The sequence below is a fragment of the Varroa jacobsoni genome, unplaced genomic scaffold, assembly GCF_002532875.2.
Source record: "Varroa jacobsoni isolate VJ856 unplaced genomic scaffold, vjacob_1.0 scaffold_1133, whole genome shotgun sequence".
Lineage (NCBI taxonomy): Eukaryota > Metazoa > Arthropoda > Arachnida > Mesostigmata > Varroidae > Varroa > Varroa jacobsoni.
The window spans coordinates 198,558-215,789 of NW_019214035.1; the positions used below are offsets into that span (position 1 = coordinate 198,558).

The 17,232-nt window shown below is 42.6% G+C and overlaps 1 protein-coding gene across 1 annotated transcript in view; it reads left to right on the plus strand.

Moving 5' to 3' along the window:
• The first annotated feature begins 1,058 nt into the window (after positions 1–1,058).
• The window catches only part of LOC111266971 (uncharacterized), a 29,806-nt gene continuing 13,632 nt past the window's right edge, over positions 1,059–17,232 (plus strand). The window contains exons 1-6 of the mRNA XM_022844881.2: positions 1,059–1,967; positions 4,700–4,920; positions 6,911–7,291; positions 7,885–8,155; positions 13,164–13,331; positions 14,196–14,225. Of these exons, the coding sequence (XP_022700616.2) occupies positions 1,059–1,967; positions 4,700–4,920; positions 6,911–7,291; positions 7,885–8,155; positions 13,164–13,331; positions 14,196–14,225 (1,980 nt within the window). The remainder of the gene's footprint in view (positions 1,968–4,699; positions 4,921–6,910; positions 7,292–7,884; positions 8,156–13,163; positions 13,332–14,195; positions 14,226–17,232) is intronic.

The following is a 17,232-nucleotide window of genomic DNA, read 5'->3' on the forward strand; positions in this document are numbered from 1 at the left end:
CGCCTGTGACCGCAGCAGTAGGTCGAGTTGGACCGACTTGATGACGGTGAGAGGGTTCGTGGCAACCCCTGAAATTTATCCGTTCCGTATTGTCGTTGCGATTTTAACCTAAAGCTAGCACAAAGAAAGAGTCTGGCGATAAAAATAAAACTATCAGCGATGCCCGAAAAGATTTTGGTGGCAAACCCACTTTGCTACGAAGGCGTTTGGTCCTTATGCCAAAATAGAAGTACAGATTGTGTTCATGTTGTCAAAATCCCGGAACGCACACGACCCGCTAAACTTATTTAGAATTCAAGAACCAATCATCAGAAAGAGGCAAGTTGTTGCCTCCTGCTAGTTAAGAAATCTTGATTAGGTGACTAACTGGCTACGCATGGATCGAGCATGAAACGCTAAGGCAATATACTCCAACAACGAAGACAGACGATCTACTAGCGATAACAATATCACATGGAGTAATTTTGCTTTAAGCGTGTTTTATGCTGCTGTGATTAACGGTGACTGCTAGGTTTTGTTGTAGGAAATTCTGAAATTCTACCTTGGATAACAAAGTCATATCGTATGTATAACACTATAGGCGAGAGCAAGCATACTCAGTGCACATTTTCAATCGATTTTTGGTGATTCCTCAAAAAGACACCACTTGCTTGTCAGTGGGTCGAGTGTACTCAGACCAAAGAAAAGTAACCCTGAATAGTTACGGTGGTAGGAGATTATAGAATGGGTCAGCGACTGAGTGCAGCGCGAAGGTGAATCTGCGCGTGATCGGCTAATCGCAGATCATTTTTCTCCGAACCCAGCTTATGCAGGTTCCCAGGTTGACACCCTTTTTAATGGACATTGTTCGATCTAGATAGAGCGAAGTGTTGCCATTCCCTTACGTAGGTACGCTCCAAAAACAAGCAAGTACTAAACATCTCCATAGTCTCATTGCCAATATTTGTACGTTGATAAGAACCGTTAGTTGTTGTGTCAGCGTCATTTTTTTTGTTGGCTGGTAAAACCCTATTCCCCGCCCCCTTCACAACTCTATTCCAATGCAGTGTGGCGTTGTGATGACTCGCGACTACTGCTGCTTGCAGCTGGACTATTCGCGTCAAGATTCGTTGGAGCGGAGAGCGTCTTCTCTCGAGTCGTCGAAGAGTTCGCAGGAGCGTGATCATTCGAAGGGATCGAAGGACACGCTTGATGATGATACCCCACCCGAACCCCTCGAGAGGGACTACCCTCAATCGCAGCCGACCCCGCAGCAACTGCACCGGCTTAACAGCAGCAACAGCCAGCAACAGCACAACACTACGCCAGCATCACAGCGATCGCAGATTCCTCAAATGCGTCATCAGTATCATCAGCAACAACAATCCCACCACTCTCAGCCTCAGCCGCCACCTCGAAGTTCGCTTCGCACGCAGCAGACGATTTCTATATCGTCCGCGAGCACAACAACGAGTAGTGCAGGAGGAGCAGTATTGTCTGCTGCGACGGTGACGAAGTTACCGTCATCCGGTACAGCTGCAGGTGGACTATCAGGCACGCGGGGGGTTGGAGGGACAGCGGTGGTTGGCTCTAGTGCCAATAGTAGCAGCAGTTGCAATACCGCAGCATCTGCAGGTGGAGCCAATGCAAATGGATCTGGAGGCGTCTCTTCCTCAACTGCAAAAGGCCAAAGTAGTCACCAACAAAGTGATGTGATACTATGGAATAAATTAAGCAATAGAGGCACCAGCAGCAGCATAAACACGGGTAGCATAAGCAGCGTTAGCGGAAACAGCGCCAGCTGTACATCAAACAAGACCCAAGCAGGGAACAGCAACGCCAGTTCTGCCGTTGGTTCCGCGCAAGGTTCTGCTGGACCGGTGGACTCTTCCAAGGGACGAGATCGCACGACCGGGTCGATGACGCAGGGGGTGCGTCATTCGCACTCCAGCCCACCAAACAGCCTGTTTACTCAAGCTAGTCTAGAGGTTAGTTGCACTACTAGAAACGATAGGTTCTGAACAGCTCTGAATAGCCACTGTTCTGCTTACTTTAATTAGGTTATGGCTGTCAGCCGCTTGAGGTTATCTCGAAGTGGATAGGAGTAAAATGGAGACGATCATTTTCTGCGTCAGCTACCTAGAACGAAAGGAAAATATAATGCGTATAATTTATACTGTACGAACGTCGAACATAAAAGAACATTTTCAATACAAATTTCACGAAAATTCTTCAAAATTCCGCTTCCAGTGGTACCATTTTAAGCTAGTGTATTTTAAGGCCATACAAAAAGTGGTGCCCTGGGTGTTAATCTCGATAAGACGGAGAGAGATTACAGATACCCTTGATCTCCTAATAGCACTTCTATAGGCAACGTCCATCACTAATTGTAAATGCTATCTGTTAGTTTCCTTTGTTGAAAAATATTTGATAAACCCACAAATCGATAGATCGGCTAATAGCGACATTTTCTATTGCGATGTTCTTATGACAACATCTGCGAGGCCCACAATAATCGCCACAATAATCAATGCTTTGATAAAAGAAACTAACTTTTTTCTATGAAAGTTAGTGAACTGAATGAACTACCCTCGTTTATTATAGCTAATTACATTACTTATTAGATATAATAATAATAATCATAATAATAGGATTATTATTATTTATCAGATATTACATAATTTTTGTTCATTTTGCCGTCTATAGCATTGATAGGCAGACAAAAGGATCCCGTTGTCTGTCGTCACTGCAGCAATGCGTCTTTGTCAATCTGTTTCTCATTGTCACCTCTTTAGACCTATGACAATCGTCCAGGGTGGCTGCTGCTTCGTTTCGTACGGCTTGATTCACTAAATTGAATCCCATCTTTGGCTTAACGAAATTTTTTTTGTTCCACTTAATCATATTAACTAGTAAAAAATCAATGCGTACTCATTATAAATGTAACCTCAGATAAGTAAAGAGGATTCGGAAATTGGGGTCGTCAAGTGTATGCTAAACAAATGCAAACTTTTGTTCGCGCTTGCGAAATTCAGTAGAAATGAGCAATACTAAAACGGTAGGCCGTTATGAAATGCTACATGTCGCAGCTAATCTATTCATGGCAATCACCTGATAATTATAGATGACGCAGAGCATAGATAGTTCATCGGCTCTTCGTAGTTGAAAGGTATCGGCATCGACGATAAGAGCTCGATGCGTTGGACTTTGAAACAGTCAGTAGAAATTCCACTTTTCTCCTTTGTTTGTAAAGTGAAGATCTTATCTTTTGGGGTCACGAGAGCATCACCAGATCTGACTAATACTTCAGTTGACTAGTCACAGTGAACAAACGAAAAAAGTATTACAATGCCATCGTTAGCATTGCTTCAAATGGCCGGTACCCAATTCGAGTACGAAAAAAGTAAGCCTTCTCCCGGGTTCGAATCTCGACCACGTAACGTATCTCAAGATTATGCTGACGTCAATTCAATAGGCGTTGGCATTGCACCACTATAGAACTACTATTGCGACAATGATTACTACCGCTGCAGTGAGCAATTCATGCTTCGCTGCCATCAAACGAACGAAATAAGCGACGGATTAACGACGGATACAACAAGCAACAGTTAGGATAACACTCTTCGTTATAATCATTTTTATTATCCTGACAAACTTACCTCAAAAGTTAACTACCTCGTTGTTGTTTCCGACGGAAAGATACGGCTGTCGCGCAGCTTCCGTAATCGTAGATGGAACGATCCTTCCTTGCTATCATAGTTATTCTATCGATGGCAACATAGTTCTCGTTAGTGCTGGCGTCGTCCTTCTGCCGCTGTTCATCTAGACCATCACCCGCTGTGAGGTGTGGCATCTCCTTCTCCTATCATACACAAACACCCGATCCCTATCTGTATGAAAATGTCAATGTTGTTGTGTCTTATTTTCCCCGTTGTGAACTTCCATTGTTTTCACGTTGTGTCGTTGGTGCATAGTAATCATCTTATTGTGACATCTTTTTTGCCCTAACTGGGTCCTCCTGCTTGATTGGGTTAAAGATGATATTGTATCGGGCACATTGTTGGTTTCGTCGTCGATGGAACAGCCGGGTGAATTTAACCGATTATATCTTTATTGTCACTATGGTGGAGCTATTAGCGTCTGTAGTATGTGTTTGATATAGTTTGTAAGACATTGTTTCGTTGCATTGGTTCTAGATAATTAGTCTTTTTAGCGTTCTAAATGAGAGAGCTTTTGGTGAGAATTGGGTCTCACCACAAAGTTTCTACGCCATGGTATTGTGGCGTTGCCGAGCAAACCAACTACGCGGAAGACTGTTGTGGCTGTAGGCTAGCGTCTGTCTTATAATATCAGCAAATATAATAGTCTGCAAATAATAGATTTAGGACGCCGTTCCTATACTGTCCACGTCGTTCACGTCCATGGGCACTCGACAGCTTCGATTTGGTGATTATCGAGCTAACTAATTTCTCTATCCAATCTATCTGATGTGTCCCTAAATATGGCCTGTTTTGCATGTTTTTCATACCCCACATTCTCATCCCATAAGGGAGTTCCTGATCGATTTTGGACATGACCTACTTCTTTGTGGCTTGATAATTATCAATTCCAGCCATTGCGGCATTAAGCCTGATAACGAACCATGGGTCAACAATTTCTTGTGTTCTCTGTGTAAACACGGATGCAGTTCCGTATAATTTAAAAGCTATATTCATTGAAGGTGCACCCCGTTGATGGCGACGACATCGATGTGGACAGTTCGCCGAGTCCTGGGATGGCTCCGGGATGCGGTTCTGGTGGGCGAGGCCCGTTTGAGCGACGTTTCCGAATGTCGCTTGATGAAGCTCTTCGGGAGCGTCGAGAGAAGATGGGCGAAGTTGTAGACGACGGCAGTGAACCTCGTAGCGATGAAGATTCTCTTATTGAACATCAACAAACCGGGTATGTATGTAGGAATGTAATTGATGCAGAGCCTGAGAATATTTTATTTTATAGGGAATTTGTCAATCATTTATAAATTCTATGCTCGAATTTCCTTGCTGTTGATTCTAAATGAAAAACTTATGAAAAGCTTTCTGTCTTTGAATGAGTCTTCAGATCGTACTTGGTCATCAGTAAATATGAGGTAGTCGATAAAAAAAACTATTCGTTTCTGTTAAGAATCTGCTTTCATTTTACTCGTTCTGATCGGAAAATACGACTATTCTCCGATGGTAAAGTTCGCAAGTTATGATCTTTTTGTTTTGAGACAGAGGTTAAAATCGACATTTCATTGTAAAATTGCCCATTGCCGAAGAAGTGAAACAACCTTTTTGGTAGATAAATGTAAAAATAAGTTGGTAAGGTTGTCTTTCTTTTTTCTTTTTTTACCATATTTGATGTTGTTTACGTGGAGATAACTGGGTAAGTTGATCATTTCTGTTTTGTATACAGTCTGAAAAGACCCTTTACCTTGAAGAGTCATTTTCATTTGTTGTTACCTATCACAGAAACTTCTCCTATCTATATTGACACTATAAGTTACTACTTATTATTATTATTATTGAGGAACTTTTTTTAGATGCGCTTTCACTACATAGACCCAAAAATAGTAGTCGACATATTTCGCAATAATATCTCCCCCAGTAACAGCAACAACACCTTCATAAAGAATCGATGACGTCTTAACGTTGACGAAATCAGAATTCTGACTTCAAGGCTTTGGAACATATGTTTATCTGCGGCAGACGGGTTTGTATTAATGAACAACGTTGCTACGTGCGTACGCGGTGCGCCAATCTTTCCGGCAAGACACAGATCCTTTGGGACTGAACAGACCCCGACATTATTGGCCGCGTCTGTTCAAGGTAAGCCGACCTAAACCTGAACGCGCTCAAGTGAGCTCGAACGGACCAACAGGAGCGTCGATCCAAAAATAGGATGACGATGGAGAAAAGGTTAAAGATGAGACAAACAAAAACAGAGACGTACTAGTCTAATTGGGCCAATTTGCCCTCTTGTACTAGGATAGCCAGGAATCAGGAATGTGATTGACGGTCATCACTGGTGGGCAGCGGGCGTCAATCGTGTGACGTATATCTGATTCAAGAAGCCTTTGATCGTTTGGCGGTAGCATCTTATCGTTTACATTACGTTCGTCAGAATATTATAAACGTGATCTCTTTCGACTGGTAAAGAAAGTAGAACGTATTCCCTGTAGGGTAGACACTGTATAGAGGAACAAGTCCATGGGAGGAGGTGGGTGTTGCGCAGGCAGCAACTGTCTAATAATGGGCCAGTTTTTTGAGATAAAGTATGACAAGTTTATTGGAATGTTTTTGAAAAGGTATTGGGTTCGAGGTAAATAGTGGCACTTTTATGGAACTCGAACTGAAAATTCAGTGTATGTGCTCACGTTTGTGACGAAGAGGATCGCTATTAATGACGAGAATACAGGAAGACGCAGCCGAAATTTAGAGGCGAGCTTGTTGTATGTAGACACGACTTCGGTCGCCACTTGTGCATCTGCAACTGAAGTCCGGGTAAATCTCAATAGCGACGTCTTAGATCGAATCCACGAAAGAATCCGTGAAGATAGGGCAACTGTATTTCGGACGTCTTAGAAAAACAGGGACGGTTTTAAAAGTTCAGTTCTTCTAGAAGAACATTACCAGGATAGCTGTGATTAGCTTAATTGGCAATTATCGCGGCTAAATTATGGAACAAATTAAACAAGTTTAACGTAAAGCAATAAATAACGATAGCACGACTATACTTGTACAGAGTTTAATCAACTAACTGGTTATGCATTCCTCACATGAATTACTGATTGATTATTACAAATGAACTAAAGACTGAGCGCGTTAATCCTTCAAGTTAATTGAATTCTATATCATGTATGCTCTAGCACATTCAATATATAATCAATCGTCTTTTTTATTTCTCGTTTTAGTTCTGATCTCGACGAAGGTGATGAGGACGACCTGGTGTCAAATTCGCCCACGGGCTTCCGCTTCTCTATCGTGTCCTCGAATACACCAAACACGTCCAATCCGTTGCAGCTACCGCCCCGTACAGGGCCGATTCAGCGAGGGCATTCAGCTCCGCTTCGGCCTCGAAGTGAGGGACATCAGCCGCAGCCGATCTACGCCAACGTCCAGCAGCCTCAAGGAGACGTAGTGATCGTTCATGCGCATGGACAGCATCATCAGTCAAGTGGTGAACACTCCCATGTCCACAGCAACTTTCTCGAAGGTGGACAGCTTAGCGCCCCTCTTGATCTCGCACTTGCTACGACACCTCCTTTTCCGTCTCCGAACGAAGATCCCGTCCGGTGAGTTGGCACAGAAAAGGCCGAAGAGAATGATTAAGCCGTTCAAACGTTTCACATGCGGTATTTAAAATATTATACACAGGCTGGTCTAAGAAGAAGGCTCATAGTGGCAAATAAGATAGGAAAAAATAAGAATTCCTATTAGGCAAGAGAATAGCTGTAAGCATATTTTATTCACAAGTACTATGATTGTTCTTAATTGTCCGCTTTAGCTTTTGCTACTGCTGTAAATCTAATCTTAGTAGCCCACCCTGTATTTTGTATGAAATAAGGGTGTCAGAGTCATAACGTCACATAGTTAATCAAACAAAGAGCGCAGTAGTAAATAATTGACTCTAACAGAAGTAAACATTGTCTGTATAGAGATTGTGGCCGATTTGAAGCAGCCGTCGTTTCCGCTACACTTTATATAACGGCGCGATAACTTGTGCGGTTAAACTTCGGACAGGGAAACTTAGTAAGCGTTGTCGACTCAACGCCGGCGAGTACTACACAACGGACGTACTTAGAAGAAATAAACCTTTCTACATTGTGCTCTGATTGTTATTTGCACTTATTCTCTGATTTTTTGTCTGCAACCCGCCGTCCTATAGATATCTCTCTGACCATTGGGGCGAGTACCGGTCAACTGGAGGACGTCCGTACTACTACAATTACGTGACGGGTGAACACTCGTGGAAACCTCCGCGAACGCGGAAGAAATTTTCTAGTCAGCGTTTGGCGCAATCCGTAGATTCAGTTGATGGGCTTGAGGCGCTTGACGGCCCCGACTGCACCGATGGAGGTTTGGATAGCTCCGTTGAGGGCATTATGCCTAGTCCTCCGCCGAGCCCAACGGAAACTATCGCATCTGGATGGAGCAAGGTATGGGAGTGCACTGTAAACGTGCTATCTAACTTGAACTTCCTCATGAAAATTAGAAAATTCATTAATTTGTGCGCGATGTTATGTACCACGTACGTTAGTTAGACACCTAATGATTCGGTTAATTATGTAGGGCGTCTTATGAAAGTAGCGTAAAAATGGCACGAACCAAGACTTTTTTTTTGTGAGATGTTTAATAACTCAATCGCGTTTTTATCGAACGAGTCTTGTCGGTTAGGATCGGTGCAATTCAGCGACTGCGCTTCTAAATAAATTTCGGAAACTTTGCTTTTCCATTAATGCAGAAAGGTAACCAACGTGCCCGTATTTACCTGCTTATGCCAGATATTCGTTATCGCTCGGTCCAAATACAGCATATCACATCGACGCCTACAAACAAAAGTACCACATCGAATAAGTGCGCTGAGTCGACGTATCGAATGACGGAAATATTATTATATATTGCAGACGAGTTGCCGTTAATCTCCTTCAGGGCCTTTGTCCCTTTGCAGTAGTGGACGGCCCCTTAGCGCGGCCTTCCATGACAGCAGTACTAGTAATCATGACAGCAGACGAAACCGTACATCGAAGGGGGTGCTCTTTCCCGCAGCATCGTTGAGGTACTCCTGGGTTGTGTCTTGCGCCGTGGCTGCTTGCTGCCGGTTCATCGCCGACTATCAGCCCGTGATCAAAGCAAGCTTTTGATACACACGGGTAGGTCTGGGTAGGCTGCCTGGCCGGCTTCCGCAGGTCTGAACGCACAGTAGGCGTTCACGAAGCGCCTCATGGGAGGCGGCTGTTTCCGTAATAAACGTTATAGTGACTAATATGGGCGATGGCTTAGAGCAGCTAGCCGCATTCTATTCTATTCATTTGGCGGTATCAAAAACCTGCCCCAAGGGACCGAGCGCTGACGTGGCACCAAAGCGACAAGGAAATATTTAAGCCAAAACCCAAAACCCTTAAAGACCTAGTAGCTAATTCTTGTCCGTTGTTAGACGACCTATTTACATTTTCATTAGCGTCTCGATAAGAGCTTACTGAAACACGAACGTATTGAATTATACGGCTAATTTAGTAAACTCGTTTCTGTTTTCTCGTATCATCTTTGAGGGCTAGGTAACAGCTTTTGCTGTGCCTACGATAATTTTAGGTTTCATCAGCAGCAGCCCTGGTTTAGGCTACCGCCCAGCCAACAACCTTTAGAGGCATTGAAGCGTGTTACTATACTCAGACCGCGTCTCGACTTAGGCCGTAGTAAAGAGGGCATGTTATACTGACCAAGCACAGATCGTATGCTTAGCCAGATCTTTTGGCAGCGGAGATGTTCGTGCTCGAAGAAGAGCATTCAAATTGCTAAAAGGGAAAGAGAAGACGCGAAAGACCGTATAGGATGCGAGAAAGACAGGGAAACGATTACATTGGCAACAAAACCAGTGTATATGAGCGGATAGGCCTGTTACAATGACGTAGCTAACCAGCGACAAGGTCGCGCACAGGTTCTGACTGCTTGCAGGGGCCATTGTTATTATATGACAGGACTTGCCGTGAACCTTTTCCGTTAACACTTCAGTGGACAAGAACAAAGTGGATCATACTCGAATCGATGCTTATCCGTGTGGAAGGCGGTCGTATTGAGTTTCAAGATACTTTCTTTATATGGTTGATTTGAGAGCGTGTGCTATACTGTGCTTTGATCGCTGCGTTTGCATAGAGCTGGCGCTGGATAAAGGCTCTATTGCGCCTATTTGTCAGTGAACCTGTTAAGCAAATTTGGCTTGGGTCCGTCGTTGCCTCAACAAGAGATCATTCATGTTCGGAAATCCACCTACGAGTTAATTGTTCTTGTTGGGTCTTCATCTAAGTTGTTACCTTTGAAAACCTAAAATCGCCTTAGAAATGGCACAACCTGTGCTTGGTATAGGCTTATCTTCAGAATTGTACAGACAACTGAATAGCCAACAGACGTATGTAGTTCGTACTGTGAGTGACGATTTCTAGATTCATATACATATACTACCTGCTTCCTAACCACAGTATTGTATAAAGCGTCCTAATTGAAATACAGAGATGGCTCGTGAAGTTAACCATTTTATCAATTCAAACTTGTGTAAACACACGCCTTTGTGTGACCCAACTAACATGAAGTTGTCTTTATTCAAAGATTTTCGTTTTTGCTAGAATGTATAGAAAACATTGCAGTCATGTGAATGCTCGAACCACTGACCAAAGCCTTTCTTCATTTTATTTGCTCTCTTTAATTTACGTTTACGCCTGATAGAATTACAATAACTAATGCCACCAACTAACAAATCGAAACGGTAGATTTATGATCCGTTTTCCGTAATGAATCTCTTCGCAGCGCCATTACTTTGCCGCGACGATTACTGTTACGTTCGCTGCTTTTCAAAATTCAACGCGTCTAGCTCAATTGTACGCAGTCCTAAATACGTCACATAACACGCAAAGACTCAGATAATTACGGAACCAACGCTGCACGGCAAACGCACTATTGTGTACTATAATTGAATGACGACAGATTTCAACAGTCACTGCTGGTGAAGTTCGCCCCCTGGTGGCCTGGGGCGCCAGCGGCGCCTTCGCCTATCATCAGTTCTTGACGTTACTTCTTTGATAGCAGCATGATTCTTGATGACACCCTGTCGCAATAAAATGTTATAATCGTTATCGATTCATGGCAAGACCTATGTGACATGGTCTCTAATGCGGCCATTGTTTTCAATAATGTTATTTTTGTTGTTATTACTGTTTCTTGCGATGGCCAGCTTAGTGCATCGCTCAGCGCAATTCGGTTGCCACCTAACGCGATTGACCGGAACGGCCAAGAGCAGCTGATGCCGCACCCGACGACCAGACCTTACGAGATAGATAGACGAGCAGAACGGCGTTGCCCTGCTTACAGATCCTGTCCTCCCGAGTTCGCTTGTCCTAACGTTGCACCTCAATCTTGCTTGCGGCTTTAAAGTTTCATGGTTCCAACGGAGAAACAACAGTCGTACTTACTAGCCATTGAACAGCTAGCGACGTTGTTGACGGTACTATCTTCGTTCGTTCGTGACTAGCGGTCAGACAGATTGATTCTTTGGATCAGACGCCGACGCAGTGAGCATCTGTGAGATGAAACGTCGACGTGGGCCAGCCCTATGCCGACGCGATACATACAAATTGTCTGTTAAGCAACAGCAGCGCCAGCTGTAGGGGAACCGCTCGCAATAGTACAACTCCAAATAGCCACGTTTAGCTTGGGCTATATCTCCAAGTGAACGGTTTTTCGTTCTGCAGGATGGATCAGCCACGGAAGATAGGAACGCATCGTAGATCAGACCTGTCCCCCATTGACTTCGTTGGCGTCGGAGATGCTTAGCGAACAACAGTTTGTGGGTTCGTTTTGTTCAAGCAGTGTCTGTTCGTTGGACAGTTTTGAGCGATCGAACGGTCGCAGAGTAAACCTCATTTTATAAACATTCTTAATAAAATTCATAAACAGGCTTATAAATTTCTAAAACATTGGTTATGACGGAACTGCTCGAATATAGTAGAGCTGTTGAAGATATATATACCGCTGGTGACATGTGCTGCATGTCGTAACGTATTATGCAACTCTTACAACATCTCTCGTACGTCTTACACATAGGTGCAGCATCACCGGGGGCTAGCGATGGTTGGCAAAATTAAGCGGGCATAAAACTATCGTATGATATGTCCGGTTATGAACACCAAAGCAGGTAGGCAAATACATCCACAAATATGCCCACCTTACAAGTGTTGTTTCAGAATGACGTCGTGAATCAACCTGGTGGTGGCAACGAAACGGTTTAATGAAATGTATCGTGAGCCGTGTCGGAATCGGGCTCGGGTTTGGTAGGCGGATGCGAAATCAGATGCGTATTTATCGTGCACGATTTTGATTGCATTTGATAGATGTTATTTGTTTGTTCATCATCACTGTTAGGTGAGGCTGTAGATTGTAGAAGATTTGGGTTGCCGGCTGCTGGAGTGACCAATGGGGGACGGCAGTCAGGGAAAAAAAAAGTTTTCTTCAAGACACCAGGAAGAGTGAGCATACAGAATACTGTTGTTTACTACGTAGTGTCAGTCTAAAGTAATGTCGCCAACATATATTTTGTATGTGTCGTCAAGAGGATACTATCCAGTGTCTTTTTACAAAGAGTTGCTTCGAAATGTACTTCATCACTGGGACAGCAAGCGACAACCACAATTCTAGCCTCCTGCAGGAGTACGAGAGAGCTCGATCCAATATATGCTCTTAGCTTTAATGAGTATTTTTATTAAATTCAGTTTCTGCCTAAGAGGAAGTTGTGTTGGTTGCCTAGACGACGATGTTCTTTTTCAAACGACACCTAAAATGAGTCGTATTTTTTCTTAGTCAACGTTGAAAGTCAGCTAAAAAAAAAGTCTGTGTCAAGCGTATCCTCGCTACTGCGGTGTAATTCCTAAAAGGAATCATTATGTCTCAAAAAACGGGCCCCATTAAATTACTCGAAATGTTTTTTCTTCAACTTCACCGCAATAATAATAACAACAAATATTAATATTGTTACAGGTAGTCTATCGTTAGTTAGGTGGCGTTTTCTTATTCACGATTCACGAATTTTTACTAGACCTACATTGTGGCTATCGAAAGTGACCGTTTAAACTTGTTGTCTAACTTTACACAAAGACAAAATCCCCATAGTGAATAACGGAGTAACGGTTCATTCTTAGGCCCTATCGGACTGAACGGTTGATCCGAGCGTTCCGCAGTTCGTTTACAATGGACTCGTATCGACTATACGAAGCTGTATTATGCCTTTTTCTTCGTTGTTGGTTGGTCCGACTTTTATTAACACGATTTGATTGGCATTGTCGGTCTTCTATGGACGTTCTATGCGGCTGCTTTTTCATCGTTTCTTCGCTGATCGACTACTGACGTACGCGCGTTCGCGTCATTGGCTTCGACTATCGTTGCACCCTTCATCATCGCAAGGTGTATGATGATATCAGCGGGTCGCTATATTTCATAAACGAGCTAAATGACGAAAGATGGTGCACTAGCCAGGATATTGATGGGCGGGTATATTTCTATCAAGAGGGCACCCAACGGACAGCCTGGGAATTGCCCAAAATCACCCCCTGTCCCCCTCAACGGACGAAGGTAAGTTTATCAAAGAAGAAAACAAGCGACCATCGTAAATATAATAAGCTATGGAAACGTGACTGGGTAAACAGGGGTCAAAATCGGGTTTGAAGGAAAAGTGCAAGTTTCTACAAGATGTTTGCCACTATGATATAACAACGTCGATATATAAATAAATATTATAGTAGAGATATTTAGTCGTAGTGATTTATTAATAGTTTGCCTTTTTGAGATTGAGCATGTGACACACCTTGGGCCTCACGCACATATACTAAGAAAGGCTTAGGCTCGATTTTATTTCAGCACTTTTGGTGCGTAGTCCCTGAACTGTGTTAGCAGGTCGGATCTGTCCAGAAGGCCCCATAGAATAAGCGGACGAATTTTTTTGTGTTCTAGCATTTTCATGACGCTCATACGATAAAAAATGAACTAATCTTAACATTTGAAGCATTTATATATTATATATGTATATAAATGCTTCAAATTGCACGCAAATCAAAGCTTCAATTTATTATAATGTAGCAATGCATAGATGGAAAAAATCTTCAAAGAGCACCGACACTCTTATAATAGAAGTACGTTTAATTGTTAGCATTTATGTATATACATATATATATATATATATTTTTTTTTTTTTAACTTTATAGAGCTATTTTATTAGATAATTCACTATTAATAATTATTAGAAAATTCGAGCTTGTTACTCACTGACAATCTTAGCAAGGTCAAACATGACCTCACTCGTTCATTGTTATTATCACAAACTTCTAATTGCATTACTAATCTCTGAACTTATTAACTAACCCGTTGACAATATTCACTACTACAACTACTTCTGCAACGGTCACAACAACTCTGGAAATTGCCCCTGTCTATTGCCAGGTGGCTCCACGACCTCCGCTACGGCGAAAGGCGAGTGACGATCATAATCAACATTAGTGCCATATCTATGATAGTTCGCTATTGCTACGGGCGGGGGCTTCACATTCAGGGGAATGATTTTCTAGCCACTGCTCCTACTGGTATCGTTCGGTTTTCCAAGCGGTTTTGTACCTATTGCCGGCACTCTGTGAGCACTGTGTGTGTACCAGTTTTTTATCGTTAGTAGGCATTTTTCATTAATGTATTTCCGTTCATTTGTGAAGCGACGCGCTTCGTTGAAGTCGGGCGACAAAGCCGATGGCCAGTAACAGCCGTTAGCTGTAGCACAGAATTTGATCGCTTGGCTGCTTCGCGACCATGTTTGATGTAGATAGGCTAAACGAGGGCTTTAGAATTTGCCCTGTGCCTAGATATTGTAGAAGTACGGACCATTTACGTGCGTTTGCGGGTCCGTTGTAGCTTGTAACGTGTGAACTCTGTGCTAAAAAATCGGACGCGCCGGAAAGACGAAATCCGTTTGGATTTACTGATGCAGGTCTTTACAAAGCTGTCGAACTAGCCCATTTCCGCCATAAAGGGGACAAGAACTCTATACAGCCGGTAGATCTAATTGTAGACATAAAAACATTGTAGTGGCTTGCTTTTAAATGAAAACGAAAAGGAAGAAGCGAGGTTCTGGTATCGTTCGCTCATAATGATATTACTTCAGCAGCCAACAATCTGACGGGTAATTGCTGAATTTTGCCTAGTTAACAAACATGCGGTTGTTGTGACGTAGACGTTTTCTACTGTTACCAAAGAATGTTTTAGGGGCAGATATAGAGTAAACAGATATTCGATCAACTAGGATGCAAAATCAATTGATTCCATGGGCTTCGTTTACCGTATTTATAGTGAAGCACCAAATCAATAAAGACGTAATGGACCAGGGACGCTCATAGACCTCGTGGCTGAATTTCGTTAATGCTGGCTATGTGAAAGCGAGGAAGAGTTCTCTGTGACGTCGATTAAATTCACATCAATGCTATAATTATTAATTATATATATATATAACTAATTATATTGGGCACAGCGTAACACAGCAATGATGTATGATACTAACCAAAGTTTGTTGATCGCCGGGAGTAGCTATGTATTTTGTACATACTTAATACAAATTAAAAAAATACAAATCTTCCAATACATACCTGAGAGACAACGTGGCTGTTGAAGAATCTGATATTTTTGGAGCATTTCGTAGTAGCTTCGAAGTAGCGATGGCCACGTAAATGGAATTTCAGCATGTACATAGTCCGACTAGGTTTTCCATTTCATTCAATCAACGCATCTTCAGGTGCATAGCTGTTATAATTTTTCGCCAAGCAAGCAAAAACAGCGTCGCTTAAATCGAAAAAAGGCTGAAATCAGGCTAAACTCAGCCGAGCTTTTTGTATCGTATATAATTTCAGTTTAGGAAATTATCGTAATAGATAAAAGTCGAACACGTCATTGGCCGAACCGGTAGTATAAACAGCTTAATCCGTTGCCCTGCCCACCGATCCGCTGAACTGTAACATACAACTATGGTCTTCTCTAGTGCCCCGCTCCGTTCCATATGTTCAACCGCGAATTTTTCTAAGATAATTAACAAATTTCCCATAGAGTACGTCGTCTATGTTGACCGTTGAACCCTTATCAACGCTGTTGGCTGCGTATTGAACGGTCAAACTTTTATTTACTATTTTTATTATTATTATTAGTGAATGGCCGTTACTGCCACTGAACTCAGCCAATATAGTTGGTGTCTAAATTGTAGACGTGCAACTAGGACCTCGCTGATAGAGATAACCTCACAGCTGATTGATACTAACTGTAGGCCGGCGTATAGCGTCTATAACGGCCTATGTGCGTGCTTATTACCGACAAGATTGACCCGTTTCATTATACCTGCTCTGGATATGATGCTAAGAGCTGTTGAGGTCTCCGAAACATTCAGAGAGCTGATTGATAATTACATCCATCCATCTAATTTAAGCTGGTACTATTAGTCTATATAATCATGCGGAATATATATATATAAGACGCTTCGATCCAGCTGTGCGCTACCTTCTAGGAAAAAGCGTTTATGTCCCAGTACAGCATATGTTATATAGCCTATGTTGTTATTATTAACAACAGTTTTACCTCTGACTATAGATGTCCATCTTTCGTATTAAACGATGTTGTTCCATATATGAACAGAGCAGTGATAAAGGTACTGATTTCACCACGGATTACGTCGACCTCTAGTTGCAACGCCCGATTGATGCGGCCGTAATAGGAGCGATACATATCGTCTTATATCTGAGCAGATGATCTGGAGAAACGGCCGATAGCGCGAACGTTGACAAGTCGTAGTCGATAGCTTTGCCCGGTCGAAGTGTCGCAGCATAATAAAAGCTATGATAACTAGAAAAGCTATAGAGTAACTGATAGAGCGGGGTGTTTGATCCGACGTCTGATCGTTGCTTGCACCATTGATTTCGGCCGTTTTTTTCTTCTCGTTTGACCACAGCCCTGACAGTTGGTTGAAACCTTTTAACCGCAAGCCGAAACATCACTTTTCAAGTAGTTCATCTATTCTAAATTAAAGTAGTTGTAACAGGTTTAACTAATAGTGCCTAAATAAGGTCCGTATCACCGAATTCTTGTTTTAGCCCGCTCTTTTTTTCCGGGGAATTTTTTTGTTTGCAAAGCACTGACGTGTCGCGTAGGAGTGGACGACGGTCGTAGTTCGTACGGAGAAGACATAAAATTTTGTGGGTGATTCTCTTCTTATCAAAGAGTCGATTGCGTCGGGTGAACGTCAGCGGAACATTTGAGGAACGTTCTAGAGGCCATTTTTGTTCTCATTTATCATCAAAATGTATATCGAAATGACGAGAGGCAATCTTCAGTTATATCCTTATGTACACGTTCTCTCAACGTGCTAACAAACCTTGCCATAGCGCTGCTTGATCCACACGATTTTCTTATCGCATTATGTTTTCGTAGGTATACAATGTTTATATGCTGATAG